Raw genomic sequence first — 20,993 nt, forward strand, 5'->3', positions numbered from 1 at the left:
TTCGTCCTACACTGCTCAAATAAGCTAACAGGGAATTATATTTATTTTAAGCTCCCAAGAGAGATATAAAGTAAAGAAAGCAAAATAGCTGAGGTTGTATACACTTAATATGTGCACACACATACATGATGAATACATTCTTATTTTAGAGATACAAATACAAATTATTTTATGTATTCTTTTCAATGTTGTTTCATACTGCTTATTTACATTGTTGTTGTTCGATATACAGGTATCCTAGTATTTTTATACTGTACATAAACACACACATATATACCAGTAGTAACATATATGTGTGTACATATACAGACACACACATATATATTTCAGTGAAATTAGAAACACAAATGTCCAAATTAGATACCTTTTATATATATGCCCTTAAACTTTCAACAATCTACCTATCTAGAGATGCAAAGAATTCGAACCTCTCATAGGATAAAAAGGAAAATATGGCAATATATTCTCTGGGACCAATTTCAGCAAATTCTTATAGCATAGTCTTTGCCAAGGATGTGAACTCCAGAAAAGCAGAGAGCGTGTGTGTTTTATTGGCCACGGTATCCTCAGTGCCCAGCATAGTGTTTAGCATTCTACAGATGTTTGGTAGGTTCTTATTAGACAAACAAATAAAGTGAGTAAAGTAATATGGACATCTTTTTGGTTTGTTTTCCCAGGTTTACTGCTGACTTATTACAAGGCCTCAACAGTGCTTTATTTTTTCTTTCCAACATCCTGTTCTTCAGCTTCCTTGGTCCTTTTTGCCCAGAGGCCAAAGAGCCAGGCATTGATATGGCAGGTTTTTGTTTTGTTTTGTGTTTTGTTTTGTTTTGAGACAGTTTCGCTCTTGGTGCCCAGGCTGGAGTGCAGTGGCACGATCTCGGCTCACTGCAACCTCCGCCTTCTGGTTTTAAGCAATTCACCTGCCTCAGCCTCCTGAGTAGCTGGGATGACAGGTGCCCGCCACCATGCCCGGCAAATTTTTGTATTTTTAGTAGAGACAGGGTTTCACCATGTTGGTCAGACTGGTCTCTAACTCCTGAGCTCATGATCCTCCCGCCTCAGCCTCCCAAAGTTCTGTGATTACAGGCGTGAGCCACCGCGCCCAGTCTGATGTGGCAGTCTTAAAGTTATCTTCCTCTTGGTGATGACTCTGGCTTTCTCCTTCTTATAGGTATTCCGTATGAACATCACTGGTCCTGTCAGTGTGATGGCCAATTTGAGTTCTTCACTGTAGCCGTCTCCCTTCTTGGAGGCCGAGGTTCCTAGAGAAGGAGGATAAGCTTCCAGCAGTACTCCTAAAGCTGTTATACATTGGCCTGCAGGGACTCAATGGACTTGTTTCACCTTCTTGGATCAATAGAGAAATCAATGGTCCAGGCCATCTTCTTGTGGATGCTGGCCACCCTTAATTCTTCCAAGCTGAAGCCCCTGCCAGCTTGTACTTGGTGTGAAACCTCATGTGGGACATTTTACTAGGGGCCAATGGGTCCAGATACAAGGCACCGGGCAATGCAGTGGGCTTAGACTTGTCTGGTCTCATGTTTGTGGTTCTTCCTTGAAGGCTGGGTGAACCATGTCACTATGGGCCACTGCCAGTTCTTATAAAAGTGGAGCTTCAGGATTATGCCATTCCTGCTGGGCACCATGTCTGACTAGAGCCCTCCAGCAAAGGAGAACAGCCAAGGAGAATGGCTAATATTGACATCTTATAAGGAAACAGAAAAACAGTGATTCTGAATATTGCATTTTTTTCACTGATTTAATACCTATTCACCATTGTAAAAGTAATATTTTTCATCTTCAGCTTTTTAAAAAACTGTGTCAAATAATATCAGTCTAGCAGTATTCCCTTCATTCAGCAAAGTTCTCTGAGACAGAAGTATATGAAAAGATGTTAGAAAAAAATTGAATATTGAAAAGGAGCTAGCAATATTGATAGTTTATTTTAAGCAAAGATATGTCACTACATTTATATTTCAGATTGTTATGTAAGCACGATATTCTCATCTTCCTATAATATTTTCAAAAAAACATAATAAACTTTAAACATATATATTTTAAACATATATATTACTGAAATACTTGAGTATATAATAACATACTTCAAACATACGCAAAGTAAAAACCAACATGTGAAAACATAAACAAATCTATTACAATTTCTTATATTAAATTTTAGGAATGGTAACCAATTAGTAATTTATCTGGTTTAAGTCCATATTTAATTTCCATATAAGTCACTTCGATAATTCTTGATTGAAAGATTGTGTACATTATTAACAATTAACAAGCTAATTCCCAAACCTTTATTAAAATTAACATTTGGTATGACACATTCAAAGTGAAAATAAATATAAAAATGAAATATCATATAATATTCCTAAAGAATATTGTTAATCTTAAGTAACCAGTATCAGAACTATGCTGTCAAAGGAAACATTTCTGTGACAGGGAAACAACATAAATAGAATGAATGTTATCATATGAGTTAACCTTGCTTGGTTTCAGCAAAGTTTTAGGATTTTTTTGCAACCAAACTTTTTTATTTTTTATTTTTTTTATTTTTTTATTTTTTATTTTTTGAGACGGAGTCTTGCTCTGTCGCCCGGGCTGGAGTGCACTGGCCGGATCTCAGCTCACTGCAAGCTCCGCCTCCCGGGTTTATGCCATTCTCCTGCCTCAGCCTCCGGAGTAGCTGGGACTACAGGCGCCCGCCACCTCGCCCGGCTAGGTTTTTGTATTTTTAGTAGAGACGAGGTTTCACCGTGTTAGCCAGGATGGTCTCGATCTCCTGACCTCGTGATCCGCCCATCTCGGCTTCCCAAAGTGCTGGGATTACAGGCTTGAGCCACCGCGCCCGGCCTGCAACCAAACTTCTGATCATCAAACTGGACAACACTTCCTAGAAAAGTGGGGGAGCAGGAGCTAACTGGAGAAAAAGTATTTGTGTGAACAGTTACATCATATGAATTTACTCTTAATTCTTAATTTTTCAAGACTCAGAGAATGCTATCCTTTTATCCAATAACCAGTAACTAAGAGGTACGTAGGATCATTCCCATCTAATTTTTAATGCCAATCCTCTCCTAGAGCATTATGATGTTACTATGCCTTCCATTACGTGCTTCCTGTCAAGCTTATCCCTCAAGAATTAGACAGGAATTATTAGGTGAGAACATTTAGTGGGGAAGAGACATGGGATTCACTGCTAAGTCTGGTGACACTAACAAAAAGCCCATGCACAACTAGATCAGACCACACTAGTTCAAGGATCACATCCAGGCAAATCTCAAACTGGAACAAAATCATAAATAACACCAAACAAGAAAGGTTTAATGATAATTCATCCTTTCTACAATAACTAGGAAAATAGAACAATAATGCTAAATTTAATTACTAACCTACCACTGAGGTATCTAAAACCTCGGACAAAAAAAAAAAAAAAATAGTAACTTTTTAAAAAAAATCAAAAAGACAAAAAAATACACAAAAATACTGAATATTCAAAATAAAATATCTCTGGGTGGGAAAACAATGTAAGAATAACATGTCAAAACAATAACAAACTAGGAGGAAAAACACAACAATTTCATGCAGAAATAACACCAAAAATGAAACAATAGATTAAATGATAGCTCAAAATAAAATAATAGGTACATAAATGTGAACATATGGTACTTAGACACAGTGCAGTAACCTTTAAATTAATAATCAGTTCCGGCCAAAATTATATCTGGCCCAGGTCAGGGTTGTACGGCAACAGAAAGTCTGAGGAGAGTTGGGAGGACAAAGAAAGCTAAAAAGAACTGGAAAAGCAAGCAGTGGTAAAGAGATTTAATATGCCTTTAAGTATGGAAGAAGATGGTGAACAGCTGTTCCTCATCCTTTCTGGCAAGAGAACAAGAGGAAATGGCCTTCAACTATACCGTGAAGGATTCAGATTACCCATAGATGGAAGAAAGAATTTTCTGACTGTGACAGTTCTTAAGCATTGTAACGGGCTACCAAGGGGAGATGAAGATATCTCTCGAGGTCTTTAAAAATCAGACTGAATTCATCTGGATATAATGTGATTCTATCTTGAAGGCAGAGAGATGAAGTAGAAGAGCTTTCAAGGTCTTTTATTCTGATGATTCTGTGTCAACCCAATTCACTGAAAACTGCCTCCAATTATGGGTTTAATAACTATAACTCAGAATAAAGGCAAATAATTTCTAAGCAGAGTTCTGAGTGCAAACAAAACACCTATTCAGTAACATGGAACTTGAGAGTCGTTATTAGTAATTAAGTAGAAAACCCACTAAATAAATATAGCCAGTAACCTAAGGATTCATATACACATCTTAAATGTTTCCTCCTTCATCTCAACTATACAAAATTAATGCAGTGATAACACTTGTTCAAAATGGAGCCAAGAACACAATTATTAAGTGGTAATTTAAAATGACAGCAAATATATATGTTAAAATTCTATGCATTAAAGCTCACACTTTTTACTTATGCTGTAATTTCTCATTCCTCACTCAAGCCTTGTTTATTCTCCACCATCATCCCAAATGAAAATAGCTTTATAGTTGTTTCTGAGTATAATGGTGATACATATTTAAATATTAAAACATATACAAAAAATACTCCCCAAAATTAAAGGAAAATGTAGCCTACAATTCCAGATGTACACTATGAACATTTAATTTTCTTCTTCCAGATACCCTCTATTTAAATATATTTTTGTAAACAATGGGTTATTGTTTATATTTGTGGTGATGCACGTCTCACCTTAATATATGATCAACATTTTCCACGTTAATAAACACATGTGTACACAACTATTTTATGCTCATATAATATCTTATTGTGTAGTAAATGTATCTCAGACCCATCTACCATCGCTTCCACGGGAACTCCCATCCCTTACATTGTGTCCTTCCCCACTATTTTAACACCACCCTCCCATCCCTTCATATGTAGTACAGAAGAAATGCTTGGATCATGGACACTGACACAAGAATAATCAGAGGCTTCCCCCAAAACTATTGCCAAGCTTAACATGACCCCAACTCTAATGATTCTCTACTTTCTAAGTCCCCAGTTACCTAACTCCATATGCTCATGTCCTATTTCTAATCTCCCTAAAGACACTTAATTAGAACTACTGCCTTATGGAAGCTAAAGCTGTAAATCCTTTCCAGCATGCAAAGGCTCTAGTGAGGGAACACTAAGAAACTGCTGCTTGGCCATGATCAAGATGTATTTACAGCTCCTTAAAGTGGTCTCTGTCCTCTGAAAGGAGAGAAAACCAAATTTGGGAAATATTTAAAGCTACTAATCTAAGATCTGGAATACAATAAAGAGACTAGAATTCTCTGGAGTGGACTCTCTTTCCTCTCAGTACATAGGGCCACCCCAAAGGCATACATCTGTAGACCCTGAAGAAGACATCTGACACAGTATTATAAAAAAAAAAATAGCTGGATCATAACAAGGCAGGTGATAGGGTACATGGCTGCGCTTTTGATCAAACAGGAAATCTCTTGCCACAACAAGACAAAAGCACTTGCTGTATAGTCCAGAAATAGCAAATCAAGCATCTGTGAGCCACATATAGTATGTGCCCCTCGCACACACTGTTACAGCACAGGGTGCATTCGTCTCTAATTCTTCATCTTCGTTCCCTGCTGCTTTCAATTCTATGGGAGTGGTGTTGAATACTGATGAGATAATACCTCTTTCAACCTCTGGCAGACATTTTAAAGCAATTTGTTCAAGTACCAAGTACCCAGTCTGCATTTTTGTAAGCAATTTGTGGATCAAATTTCCTAACATCCTGAGGGTATTCTGAGTTTTAAATATAATGGCTTATCACGACCATAGCTCATCTCCTTTAATTTGATTTATTTCACACATTAAATAGAAAATACACCCAAGCTACAGATATAGGTCCCAGAAATGCTTTATAGTACAGATACCTGATACTTATTCATACTATGACATTGAATTCATCTTTATTCATGAATAAGCAGTAAAGAGAAAAATTAACTTTTTCTGCATGGTTTCCTAATACACAGTTTGGACTTGGTCTCATTTTTGTATTATTTATATATAATATATATAAATAATTGGAGATAGAAATTAACTTAGATCTAAGATAGAACAAAACCACTTTCTTAATACAATACATGAAAGCCAAATAACACTAGGTGTTAGGAACTTAATTTTACATGTTTTGCATTAGTTAATAAATATAATTGAATGTACAGAAAAATAATCACTTTTAGTCAGCCTCATTTTCACATACATATATTGACAGTGGTAAAACCTTCACCATTTTTCATATACTTCCACATATACTCACTAATGTCCATATACAGCAATCACAATGGTTGCACTAAAAATACCCTAAATATGTTGGATAACTGTTTCCATGCTTTAGTGTTATTTAAGCAAAAGATTCAAAAAATCTACTGGATGTACTAATAATTATTATCATTATTATATATATATTCCACATAATTATTTCAGACATCATTTTCTTTCTCACTATATATATGTGTGTGCATACACACACATATATATTATATATGACTCAGTAAGGATATAAATGTTCATAACATGCATTTTATTTCCTTCAAACATCTTATGCATAATAGAATAATAAAGGTTACACATTGGGCCAGCCTAGATTACACTTAGTTGAGAAAGTTCATAATTTAAAAAAAAATTATTTTTTTCTTCCTCATTTAAAAAGAGGCAAAGCCAGAAAAATAAAAGGCTTCCAAACGTCTTGTCCAGTAGCCACAATCAGCTCATCCTTTAAAAATGCTTATAGTATGAATTTTCAATAAATCAGGAGAAATAAGACTCTATTAGGAGCCAAAACGCTATCATAAGAAATAGGTGCCACTCACTGATTCCAAATAAGAAATCAATTATGTTTATTTTATTTCATGTCTCTTTTTAATTCATTATTAATCCTATAATTGGAGCTGAATTAATCTTTACAAATATTTACTACCTAAGTTATTTATTAGTATTAATGAGTATTGATCTTCAATGCCCAATTGCTCCTTATTGTTTATAAGTTTGCTGGTGCCACCACATACTAATGACATAAAAGTGTTAATGTACTTCTATAATATACAATAGTGGCTAATAATTTGGTTTAATCATATTCAGTTAAGCTAAATTTAATGACAAATTTTGTATGAAATATATGCTAATCTACATATGTTGGAAATTTACAAATCATGAACTTAAAGCTATAACAATATAAAGAGGGCTCCATATTTTTATGCCACAAGCAAACTGTGTACACACCGTCCTTGAACATCATTCCAATCTCTCAGAAGCCTTTCATTTTCTTTCTGCAGGTGCTTATTTTTGGCTTGATTTTCTGCGATGGTGTCCAAGCAGTAACAAATAAGTTCTCTAATCACTTCAGCTGGGTTTTCAACTTTCTCTAGGTTGAAGGAACCAAGTCTGAACTAAAATAAAACAAAAACATGTTTAATTTGAGGAAAATATCAAGATTGAGCAGCCTTGTTTTAAACATATGCAATTTCTTCTGAGAAGAAAAAAGTGTAAGAAAGATTTAAATACAATGCATTTACCAGATATACAAACAGTGAGCGAAAAAACTGAGCTACTACCTAAAGTTTCTTACTTTATCATATAAATCAACATATAGCCCAGGAATTTTTGTAAGCGGTAAATCACTCTCCCATCTCCTAGCAGAAAAGAAAGCAACATAAATACTGTATAAACATACTACCATCTATTTGCTAAAGCCTAATTTTAAGTCTCTCTGCTCAGAATAAGAAAAGGAATTATATATGAGAATTTTAAACTCTAATTTTATTCACACAAATGCCAAAATGGAATAACTGACCTTTTATTGAAGAAAGCTCAAAATTTTGTTATAGCTAAGAGAAAGGCAGAGTTTTAGGAAACCAGTAGCCACACAGTAATAACTCTTTTATCTAAAGACAATAATGTATTACCATAAATTGCCAATAATAAAGTGAAGTGTCAAGCTTTAGTACTTCTGCATAAAGGTAAGAATCGTCAAAATACCTTAATTCCTCTACTAGGGTACACTTTAAAATAAAATACTCTTAACAGTTTTAGTTACACTTATGGAATTCTGAAGGGAACACGGGTATTCCCCCATTTGACTGATAAGGATGTTGAAGCACAATGATTAGTAATAATGATTATAATTATCATTGAAAATTAAAATTATTATAACAGATAACAAATGATGATGATGATTATTATGCAGTTACCACATCTTTTGGTTGAAATATAGCTCAAGCGTAGCAAAAATATAAACTAGGATACATCTTTATCATAAAAGAACTATTATCATATCCATATTATATACCAGTAAACTCAGATTCAGAGTAGTTATGCAAGCTATTGAAGGGGTAAAGTCAAGATTCTGCTATGCTATGCTGTTGTGCTGTTTCTTGGTAAGAGAGTATCCCAACTAGACAAAAAGTAGGGGAAGAATTAGGTTCAGAACCTACACATAATTCCAAAGAAAGATGCTAGTAGTACTGAGTAGAAGAAGAGTAAAACGAGAATGTTTTTTCTGTTTTGGGTTTTTGTTTTTTGCCTCCCAGATTGCAAATTTCTATTATGCCATTTATCTGATATGAAGATTTCCGAAAGGTATTGCTTTTAAAAGAATATTTCTATAAATATGTTACACACAGGTTAAGAAATATTTAAGATGGTTGAGGATTCTGAGACAAATCTTTATTAGACAATTTACAAATAAAAGCAGACTTCACTAAAGTAGACATCCACTGTGAAACTGCATTCATACAGTTTGATAAAGCAGTTGCAGTTTTCTCATGCAATGAAATATCGTCCATTTAACAGGCACATAAGCTTAAATAAGAAAGTTTTACCTATATAAAGAATAAATAAATTGAAAGCAAATTTGAACAGTTACCTTTTGAAGCTTCTTTGAGTGTAAATATACACACAAAGTTAAAGAAAAATGTCACCTGGCCAGCTGTAGTGGCTCATGCCTGTAATCCCAACACTTTAGGAGGCCAAGGTGGGTGGATCACCTCAGGTCAGGAGTTTGAAACCCGCCTGGCCAACATGGTGAAATCCCCTCTCTACTAAAAATATAAAAATTAGCCAGGCATGGTGGTGCACGCCTATAAGCCCAGCTACTCAGGAGGCCGGCGTAAGAGGATCACTTGAACTGAGATCATGCCACTGAACTCTAGCCTGGGCGACACAGCAAGACTCAGTCTCAAAAACAACAACAACAACAACAAAGGAAAAAATGTCACCTACGGAATATTAACGTTTTGAGTTGATACAAAGCAGGAGAAAAAAATAAGCTTACTTTATTTTAGACAATAGGTTACACTATCAAAACACAAACCCACAAAGTGGTTTTGTATTCTTTCATTATAACAATTGTCAGGTAGGTTGGAGAGAAGTGGACATTTTTAGAAAGAAAAAGTTTTCTTAACACTTGAAAAGTTTCAAAATGCCAAAAGGATGAATAATTCATCCCACAGTTTGAACCTGAAATAAAATAATCAGTAAAATATAAATGAAGAGGTAAACACAAGTCCACCCCTCTACACTTCTATCTCAGATGACAAAGACAGAAAGGACTAATTTTAAATCACTAATAACAACTTCTTTCAAAATATCACTCAAATATACTGATGAAAACTTCCAAAACCCTCTTAGATCTTTTTGCAGCTACTCAGTGCAAAATAAACATGAAATGTCATTTCTTCTTAAAAGTATACAACTATTTTTATTACATCTAATTTCTAATTATTGTCACCAGTTTCTAGTCCTTCAATAGATAAAGACATCTGTTATTCTACACAATAAAAATAAACTAAAAGTATCTAGAAATTTAATGAAAGAAAATGATTTTACTTGAAATACTCAGATTAATTTTTTTAAATTCTCAAAAGTATGAGCATTTAGCTTATATACACATGGTTCATAGCCAGGAGCAGGAAGCACTCTTTCACCTTCACTGCTGCTGTTCTAGCCTGTGCACATTATTACAGATGCAAGGGGTCACACGCCTAGATGCACTAGACTTCAAAAAGGGCCTCATATCAGGCTTAATGAGTTGAGAAGTATAAAATATTTATGTGTTCTACCTCTACATCCAGTCCACCTTTATTCTGTCCCAAAACAAAAGCAGCAATTTAAGTATCATGTTAACGCCAGCAAATTAGCACAAAAGCTACATTGTATTGTTGTGTCCATTTTTAAATTTTTCACTCCAGTTTCTAGTTTGACATATAAGGTTACTGTCACTGCTGTTCTTTAGTTATTAGTTCTGTCACTTCAAAATAATCTACAGTATAAAACCATTACTTCAAATGGTACCGCAGAGTCAGAAACCACATACTAAAGACATTTTGAGAGCATGTCTCTTCTGTTAGAAATTAAGAGTTTTTTGTAGTTAGTTCTCAATTTTATTAATAATTCAGAGTATACAGATCTGTGTTAAGAACCTCAATCTATAATCTAAGAGTTTAAGCTATGTCTGCATTTCTCTATGTAAAGAAGAGCAATTAACTTTTAAAATATTGATAATCGGCCAGGTGTGGTGGCTCAAGCTTGTAATCCTAGCACTTTGGGAGGCCAAGGTGGGTGGATTTTTGCCTGAGTTAATTAAGAGTTCGAGACCAGCCTGGGCAACACCGTGAAACCCCGTTTCCACTAAAATACAAAAAAAGTTAGCTGGGTGTGGTGGCGTGTGTCTATAGTCCCAGCTACTCAGGAGGCTGAGGAAAGAGAACTGCTTGAAGCCAGAGGCAGACGTTGCAGTGAGCCGAGATCACGCCACTGCACTCCAGGCTGGCGACAGCACGAGACTCTATCTCAAAAAAAAAAAAAAAAAAAAAAAAAAAAAAATATATATATATATATATATATATATATATATGTATGATCATAGTAGGTTTCACTAGTTGACTCTTAATGGTTATCATTCTAAGTGATGGAATAAATACTTTAGCTTTTTAAATTTAATCTGCATTAAAAATTATCAATTTCAGAAAACTTATACATTTCCTTTAGCCAGGGGTTTGCTTATTCTGGATATCTTTCTGTCAACTCTTCAAGTCCAAGATTAAATCCCTTATCATCACCTCAAGCCCAGGCCAAGCTCTTTTTAACTAAGTTAGCCTATGTATTAGTCAGTTTTCTAAACACTGCTGATAAAGACATACCTGAGACTGGGAAGAAAAAGAGGTTTAATGTACTTACAGTTCCACATGCACTTACATGAGTGAGGCTGGGGAGGCCTCAAAATCATGGTGGAAGGCAAGGAGGAGTCACGTCTTACATGGATGACAGCAGGCAAAAAAGAGCTTATGCAGGGAAATTTCTGTTTTTTGTTTTTTTGGGTTTTTTGAGACAGCGTTTCACTCTGTTGCCTAGGCTAGAGTGCAGTGGCATGATCTCGACTCACTGCAACCTCCGCCTCCTGGGTTCAAGTGATTCTCCGGCCTCAGCCTCCTGAGTAGCTGGCATTACAGGGGTGGATCACCACACCTGGCTAATTTTTGTATTTTTAATAGAGATGGGGTTTCACTATGTTGGTCAGGCTGGTCTCGAACTCCTGACCTTGTCATCTGCCCACCTCGGCCTCCCAAAGTGTTGAGATTACAGGCGTGGGCCACTGCGCCCAGGCACTCCTGTTTTTAAAACCATCAGATCTTGTGAAACTCATTCACTATCACAAGAACAGTGCAGGAAAGACCTGCCCCTGTAATTCAATCACCTCTCACCGGGTTCCTCCCATGACATGTGGGAACTGTGGGAGTTACCATTCAAGGTGAGATTTGGATGGAGACACAGCCAAACAATATCAGTCTACATTGGCCTCTCTAGTCTTAATATTTCAGTCTCATACAATGTATTACGCAGTTGTATCCTGCTTATATTTTTCTTTGGTTGTTTCAGAAATGTAGTCTTTCCCTTTAGATTTGAAGCTTTTTGAGATGTGGGACCCTCTTTTCTATTTCTTCCATAGCCTCCAAAGTATCTTTCAAAGCTCTGGCCCATACTAAGTGTTGGATAAAATATTCATTATTTACTTATTGGAATAATCCTCATTAACAAACTATAACTATAATGGGATAGGTAAGGGATTTGGGCAGTGATTCTGTCCAAATTAAGAAATAGAGACAGGAGGGGGGGGCGGAGCAAGATGGCCGAATAGGAACAGCTCCAGTCTCCAAATCCCAGCTCCAGCGACACAGAAAGATGATTTCTGCATTTTTCAACTGAGGTACTGGGGTCATCTCACTGGGGAGTGCTGGACAATTGGTGCTGGTCAGCCACTGCAGCCCGACCAGAGAGAGCTGAAGCAGGGCGAGGCATTGCCTCACCTGGGAAGCGCAAGGGGGAAGGGAATCCCTTTTCCTAGCCAAGGGAACTGAGACACAAAACACCTGGAAAATCGGGTAATTCCCACCCCAATACTGCGCTTTAAGCAAACGGGCACACCAGGAGATTATACCCACACCTGGCAGGGAGGGTCCCACGGCCACAGAGCCTCCCTCACTGCTAGCACAGCAGTCTCCGATCTAACCGAAACCGCAGCAGAGAGGCTGGGGGAGGGGCGCCTGCCATTGCTGAGGCTTAAGTAGGTAAACAAAGCCACTGGGAAGCTCAAACTGGGTGTAGCTCACAGCAGCTCAAAGAAACCTGCCTGTCTCTGTAGACTCCACCTCTGGGGACAGGGCACAGCTAAAAAACAAAAGGGGAAGCAGCAGAGGCCTGTGCAGACGCGAACGACTCTGTCTGACAGCTTTGAAGAGAGCAGTGGATCTCCCAACACGGAGGCTGAGATCTGAGAAGGGACAGACTGCCTGCTCAGGTGGGTCCCTGACCCCTGAGTAGCCTAACTGGGAGACATCTCCCACTAGGGGCAGTCTGACACCCCACACCTCACAGGGTGGAGTACACCCCAGAGAGGAAGCTTCCAAAGTAAGAATCAGACAGGTACACTCACTGTTCAGCAATATTCTATCTTCTGCAACCTCTGCTGCTGATACCCAGGCAAACAGGGTCTGGAGTGGACCTCAAGCAATCTCCAACAGACCTACAGCTGAGGGTCCTGACTATTAGAAGGAAAACTATCAAACAGGAAGAACAACTATACCAAAACCCCATCAGTACGTCACCATCATCAAAGACCAGAGGCAGATAAAACCACGAAGATGGGGAAAAAGCAGGGCAGAAAAGCTGGAAATTCAAGAAATAGGAGCGCATCTCCCCCTGCAAAGGAGCGAAGCTCATCGCCAGCAACGGATCAAAGCTGGTCAGAGAACGACTGACGAGATGAGAGAAGAAGGCTTCAGTCCATCAGACTTCTCAGAGCTAAAGGAGGAATTACGTAACCAGCGCAAAGAAACTAAAAATCTTGAAAAAAGAGTGGAAGAATTGATAGCTAGAATAATTAATGCAGAGAAGGTCATAAATGAAATGACAGAGATGAAAACCATGACACGAGAAATACGTGACAAATCCACAAGCTTCAGTAACCGACTCTATCAACTGGAAGAAAGAGTATCAGTGACTGAGGATCAAATGAATGAAATGAAGCAAGAAGAGAAACCAAAAGAAAAAGAAGAAAAAGAAATGAACAAAGCCTGCAAGAAGTATGGGATTATGTAAAAAGACCAAATCTACATCTGATTGGGGTGCCTGAAAGTGAGGGGGAATATGGAACCAAGTTGGAAAACACTCTCCAGGATATCATCCAGGAGAACTTCCCCAACCTAGTAGGGCAGGCCAACATTCAAATTCAGGAAATACAGAGAACACCACAAAGATACTCCTCGAGAAGAGCAACTCCAAGACACATAATTGCCAGATTCACCAAAGTTGAAATGAAGGAAAAAATCTTAAGGGCAGCCAGAGAGAAAGGTCGGGTTACCCACAAACGGAAGCCCATCAGACTAACAGCAGATCTCTCGGCAGAAACTCTACAAGCCAGAAGAGAGTGGGGGCCAATATTCAACATTCTTAAAGAAAAGAATTTTAAACCCAGAATTTCATATCCAGCCAAACTAAGTTTCGTAAGTGAAGGAGAAATAAAATCCTTTACAGACAAGAAAATGCTTAGAGATTTGGTCACCACTAGGCCTGCCTTACAAGAGACCCTGAAGGAAGCCCTAAACATGGAAAGGAACAACCGGTACCAGCCATTGCAAAAACATGCCAAAATGTAAAGACCATCGAGGCTAGGAAGAAACTGCATCAACTAACGAGCAAAATAACCAGTTAATATCATAATGGCAGGATCAAGTTCACACATAACCATATTAACCTTAAATGTTAATGGACTAAATGCTCCCATTAAAAGACACAGACTGGCAAACTGGATAAAGAGTCAAGACCCATCAGTCTGCTGTATTCAGGAGACCCATCTCACATGCAGAGACATACATAGGCTCAAAATAAAGGGATGGAGGAAGATCTACCAAGCAAATGGAGAACAAAAAAAAGCAGGGGTTGCAATCCTAGTCTCTGATAAAATAGACTTTAAACCATCAAAGATCAAAAGAGACAAAGAAGGCCATTACATAATGGTAAAGGGATCAATTCAACAGGAAGAGCTAACTATCCTAAATATATATGCACCAATACAGGAGCACCCAGATTCATACAGCAAGTCCTTAGAGACTTACAAAGAGACTTAGACTCCCATGCAGTAATAATGGGAGACTTCAACACCCCACCGTCAACATTAGACAGATCAAAGAGACAGAAAGTTAACAAGGATATCCAGGAATTGAACTCGACTCTGCACCAAGGAGACCTAATAGACATCTACAGAACTCTCCACCAGAAATCAACAGAATATACATTCTTCTCGGCACCACATCGCACTTATTCCAAAATTGACTACATAATTGGAAGTAAAGCACTCCTTAGCAAATGTAAAAGAACAGAAATTATAACAAACTGTCTCTCAGACCACAGTGCAATCAAACTAGAACTCAGGACTAAGAAACTCAATCAAAACCGCTCAACTACATGGAAACTGAACAACCTGCTCCTGAATGACTACTGGGTACATAACGAAATGAAGGCAGAAATAAAGATGTTCTTTGAAACCAATGAGATCAAAGATACAACATACCAGAATCTCTGGGACACATTTAAAGCAGTGTGTAGAGGGAAATTTATAGCACTAAATGCCCACAACAGAAAGCTGGAAAGATCTAAAATGGACACTATAACATCACAATTAAAAGAACTGGAGAAGCAAGAGCAAACACATTCAAAAGCTAGCAGAAGGCAAGAAATAACTAAGATCAGAGCAGAACTGAAGGAGATAGAGACAGAAAAAACCCTCCAAAAAATCAATGAATCCAGGAGTTGATTTTTTGAAAAAATCAACAAAATTGATAGACCGCTAGCAAGACTAATAAAGAAGAAAAGAGAGAAGAATCAAATAGACGCAATAAAAAATGATGAAGGGGATATCACCACAGACCCCACAGAAATACAAACTACCATCAGAGAATACTATAAACACCTCTACGCAAATCAACTAGAAAATCTAGAAGAAATGCATAATTTCCTGGACACTTACACTCTTCCAAGACTAAACCAGGAAGAAGTGGAATCCCTGAATAGACCAATAGCAGGCTCTGAAATTGAGGCAATTATTAATAGCCTACCAACCAAAAAAAGTCCAGGACCAGATGGATTCACAGCTGAATTCTACCAGAGGTACAAGGAGGAGCTGGTACCATTCCTTCTGAAACTATTCCAATCAATTGAAAAAGAGGGAATCCTCCCTAACTCATTTTATGAGGCCAACATCATCCTGATACCAAAGCCTGGCAGAGACACAACAAAAAAAGAGAATTTTAGACCAATATCCCTGATGAACATCAATGCAAAAATTCTCAATAAAATACTGGCAAACCGGATTCAGCAGCACATCAAAAAGCTTATCCACCATGATCAAGTGGGCTTCATCCCTGGGATGCAAGGCTGGTTCAACATTCACAAATCAATATACGTAATCCAGCATACAAACAGAACCAAAGACAAGAACCACATGATTATCTCAATAGATGCAGAAAAGGCTTTTGACAAAATTCAACAGCCCTTCATTGTAAAAACGCTCAATAAATTCGGTATTGAGGGAATGTACCTCAAAATAATAAGAGCTATTTATGACAAACCCACAGCCAATATCATACTGAATGGGCAAAAACTGGAAAAACTCCCTTTGAAAACTGGCACAAGACAGGGATGCCCTGTCTCACCACTCCTATTCAACATAGTGTTGGAAGTTCTGGCTAGGGCAATCAGGCAAGAGACACCTAAGGGGTGTCCAGTTAGGAAAAGAAGAAGTCAAATTGACCCTGTTTGCAGATGACATGATTGTATATTTAGAAAACCCCATCGTCTCATCCCAAAATCTCCTTAAGCTGATAAGCAACATCAGCAAAGTCTCAGGATATAAAATTAATGTGCAAAAATCACAAGCATTCTTATACACCAGTAACAGACAAACAGAGAGCCAAATCAGGAATGAACTTCCATTCACAATTGCTTCAAAGAGAATCAAATACCTAGGAATCCAACTTAAAGGGATGTGAAGGACCTCTTCAAGGAGAACTACAAACCACTGCTCAGTGAAATCAAAGAGGACGCAAACAAATGGAAGAACATACCATGCTCATGGATAGGAAGAATCAATATCGTGAAAATGGCCATACTGCCCAAGGTAATTTATAGATTCAATGCCATCCCCATCAAGCTACCAATGAGTTTCTTCACAGAATTGGAAAAACGGCTTTAAAGTTCATATGGAACCAAAAAAGAGCCCGCATTGCCAAGACAATCCTAAGTCATAAGAACAAAGCTGGAGGCGTCACGCTACCTGACTTCAAACTATACTACAAGGCTACAGTAACCAAAACAGCATGGTACTGGTACCAAAACAGAGATGTAGACCAATGGAACAGAACAGAGTCCTCAGAAATAATACCGCACATCTACAGCCATCTGATCTTTGAGAAACCTGAGAGAAACAAGAAATGGGGAAAGGATTCCCTATTTAATAAATGGTGCTGGGAAAATTGGCTAGCCATAAGTAGAAAGCTGAAACTGGATCCTTTCCTTACTCCGTATACGAAAATTAATTCAAGATGGATTAGAGACTTAAATGTTAGACCTAATACCATAAAAGCCCTAGAAGAAAACCTAGGTAGTACCATTCAGGAAATAGGCATGGGCAAGGACTTCATGTCTAAAACACCAAAAGCAACGGCAGCAAAAGCCAAAATTGACAAATGGGATCTAATTAAACTAAAGAGCTTCTGCACAGCAAAAGAAACTACCATCAGAGTGAACAGGCAACCTACAGAATGGGAGAAAATTTTTGCAACCTACTCATCTGACAAAGGGCTAATATCCAGAATCTACAAAGAACTCAAACAAATTTACAAGAAAAAAACAAACAACCCCATCAAAAAGTGGGCAAAGGATATGAACAGACATTTCTCAAAAGAAGACATTCATACAGCCAACAGACACATGAAAAAATGCTCATCATCACTCGCCATCAGAGAAATGCAAATCAAAACCACAATGAGATACCATCTCACACCAGTTAGAATGGCAATCATTAAAAAGTCAGGAAACAACAGGTGCTGGAGAGAATGTGGAGAAATAGGAACACTTTTACACTGTTGGTGGGATTGTAAACTAGTTCAACCATTATGGAAAACAGTATGGCGATTCCTCAAGGATCTAGAACTAGATGTACCATATGACCCAGCCATCCCACTACTGGGTATATACCCAAAGGATTATAAATCATGCTGCTATAAAGACACATGCACATGTATGTTTATTGCGGCACTATTCACAATAGCAAAGACTTGGAATCAACCCAAATGTCCATCTGTGACAGACTGGATTAAGAAAATGTGGCACATATACACCATGGAATATTATGTAGCCATAAAAAAGGATGAGTTTGCGTCCTTTGTAGGGACATGGATGCAGCTGGAAACCATCATTCTTAGCAAACTATCACAAGAAGAGAAAACCAAACACCACATGTTCTCACTCATAGGTGGGAACTGAACAATGACATCACTTGGACTCGGCAAGGGGAACATCACACATTGGGGCCTATCATGGGGAGGGGGGAGGGGGGAGGGATTGCATTGGGAGTTATACCCGATATAAATGACAAATTGATGGGTGCTGACGAGTTGATGGGTGCAGCACACCAACATGGCACAAGTATACATATGTAACAAACCTGCACGTTATGCACATGTACCCTAGAACTTAAAGTCTAATAAAAATAAATAAATAAATAAATAATAAATAGGAAACAGTTGCAAATATTAAAAAAAATAAAATAAAATAAAATAAAGAAATAGAGACAAGAGAGGGTTATTTATTGATATTATTTATAAACATGACAGCTGTTTAAAGACATGACAGGGCTATTTATTGATTAGTATAATTTAAACAAAAAGGGCAGTTAATTGCTTACTAGCACTTAATACTATCATAATATATAGATTTTAAAAGAATTAAAACATGTTTTTTAAAGAATGTATAATTATATACTCAGTTTTCAGGTTCTTTTAAATGACCACACAAATAAAAGAATATACAGTAACAGTAAAGCACACAATATAAATACTATGAGTAACATTAATTCCTAGAGAGTTATTTGTGGCCATTGTAAGTGTTTCTGAGGACAGGAGATTATCAAGGTGAGATTTGATATCCTGTTTAAAATATATCCACTAAAGGGTTTCAGTTTCAATATATTATCCATGTAGACTAAATAAACTTGCAGAATTAATCTTCATCACTATCCTGGGAACCAAGATGTAGAACTAAAGGAAAATGAAAAATAAAGATATCTTGATGTTATTACTAGGCGAATAATGACCAGATAGAATCTCATTTTGTTGCAGTGAGTGCTTTTAAATTTATTCTCATCAGAGAAAAGCTTAGCTGTATCTAGATATGTGTATACTAAAAATAGTAGTCTGTCCATTACAGTTTATAATGCAGAATATTGTCTATCATAGATATATACACAGTTGCACATATATAGTTGTGATAGTTATAAAATTCTAGTAATATAGGAAATTAATCAAGATATGTTGTAAAAAAGGTGACTGAATTGTATTACCTTGACCTAGTTATGCTCATCATCGACTACAGTTGATCAACTTTTTGTTGTAGTTTTGAATCAACCACATGTGTCCTAAGGCTTTATATCCTGAACTCTTCAGTTTAGTGACTTTATGAAATTTCTATTCTATTCTTTCTATTCTATTCTATTCTATTCTATTCTATTCTATTCTATTCTATTCTATTCTATTCTATTCTATTCTATTCTATTCTATTCTATTCTATTCTATTCTGACAGATTCGCACTCTGTCACCCAGGTTGGAGTGCACTGGCATGATCTTGGCTCACTGCAAGCTCTGCCTTCTGTGTTCAAGTGATTCTCCTGCCTCAGCATCCTGAGTAGCTGGGATTACAGGCACCTGCCACCATTCCTGACTACTTTTTGTTATTTTTAGTAGAGACAGAGTTTCACCGTTTGGCCAGGCTGGTCTCGAACTCCTGACCTAAAGTGATATGCCTGCCTTGGCCTCCCAAAGTGCTGGGATTAGAGATGTGAGCCACTGAGACCGGCCTGAAATGTTTCTTTTAGATTTAAATAAAGAACATCACAAATGCACCTCCTAAAAGGGACAGTAACATATCTCAGTTGGCAAGTGCTCACACTGATCTTAAAAAGTAACTGGAACTGAGAAAAGGATATTGATAAGGACTCCTTCTAAAAAGATAAGAAAACTGTATTTGTAAAACTACTAATCTCATCTTTCCAGCTACAACATATTATTGCCCAAATTTCTTAGAATTCATAAAAAATGCTAAAACATCTCAGGCTGATCATACACTCAAGCAAGACTCCATGTATTTTGGATCTTACAGGTTCTTAAAATTAAAATGCAATAATCTAGGGGTAAAAAGTATGCCACATTGTAATTATTGTGCTATACAAATTATAAGCATTTTACGGTTAGGTTATATGATTTAATATTTCAAATGTGTCATCTAAGAATTCTTATTTAGGTCTTAATTATTGCAAAAGTCATAGTGGGAATCAGAGAGTTCTTGAGAGCAAAAAAGAAAAAACTCCACAAAAGTCTATATAGTACAGAAATCTCAGAAGTTACTTTACATTGAAGGGCTATAAATATTCACGCTATTACTGCCTTAAATAGAGGTGATGAGTCTTTTGGTTCATGGACAATATAGTTACATTTAGGGTACATATCCTGGCCTAATTAGTTGTTAGAATTAAAAATGAAACATTTGCTAGAAAGTTTTCCCTAAAATAACCGATTGGTCAGAGGGAGAGGGCAGGGGATGCCTATTATTTGCCTGCTACTTTATTTTTGGTATTAGGTGCTGATGAAGAAATATAGATTCGTATTCCTTCTATACAGAATCTTGGATTCCCTGACACTCTTCCAGATCTCATCACATCTTTTCAGTATGTTTCTCTATCATCTACTCAAAAGTAAAACAGTATTGTTTCCTGGAACAATTCCTTGACCCTCTTCTTCTTTAACTCTACAGAGGTTGATAGGGTTATTCACAATCACAGCTTCCATTATTAAAAATAAGCTGAAAACTGCCAAATCTTTATCTCTAGGTGGGGCCTCCTCTCACTCAGTTCACGTGAGATCTGCTTTTTCAAAGGGATTTGAGACCTCCCCCTTCTCTCTCTCTTGCCCCCACTCTTGCCATGTGACGTGCCAGTTCTCCGTCATCTTCTGCCATGATTGGAAGCTTCCTGAGGCCCTCAGCAGGAACAAACACTGGCACCATGCTTCCTGTACAGCCTGTAGAACCATGAGCCAATTAAGCCTCTTTTCTTTATAAAGCACCTATTCTC

General features: G+C 37.3%; 1 protein-coding gene across 2 annotated transcripts in view; it reads right to left on the reverse strand.

Moving 5' to 3' along the window:
• XRCC4 (X-ray repair cross complementing 4) overlaps nucleotides 1-20,993 on the reverse strand; it is a 305,636-nt gene that overhangs the window by 173,707 nt on the left and 110,936 nt on the right. For both annotated transcript variants that reach the window (XM_010385636.2, XM_030927165.1), the window contains exon 4: nucleotides 7,318-7,484. In XM_010385636.2, the coding sequence (XP_010383938.1) occupies nucleotides 7,318-7,484 (167 nt within the window). The remainder of the gene's footprint in view (nucleotides 1-7,317; nucleotides 7,485-20,993) is intronic.

Source organism: Rhinopithecus roxellana, chromosome 3 (genome assembly GCF_007565055.1).
Source record: "Rhinopithecus roxellana isolate Shanxi Qingling chromosome 3, ASM756505v1, whole genome shotgun sequence".
Classification (NCBI taxonomy): domain Eukaryota; kingdom Metazoa; phylum Chordata; class Mammalia; order Primates; family Cercopithecidae; genus Rhinopithecus; species Rhinopithecus roxellana.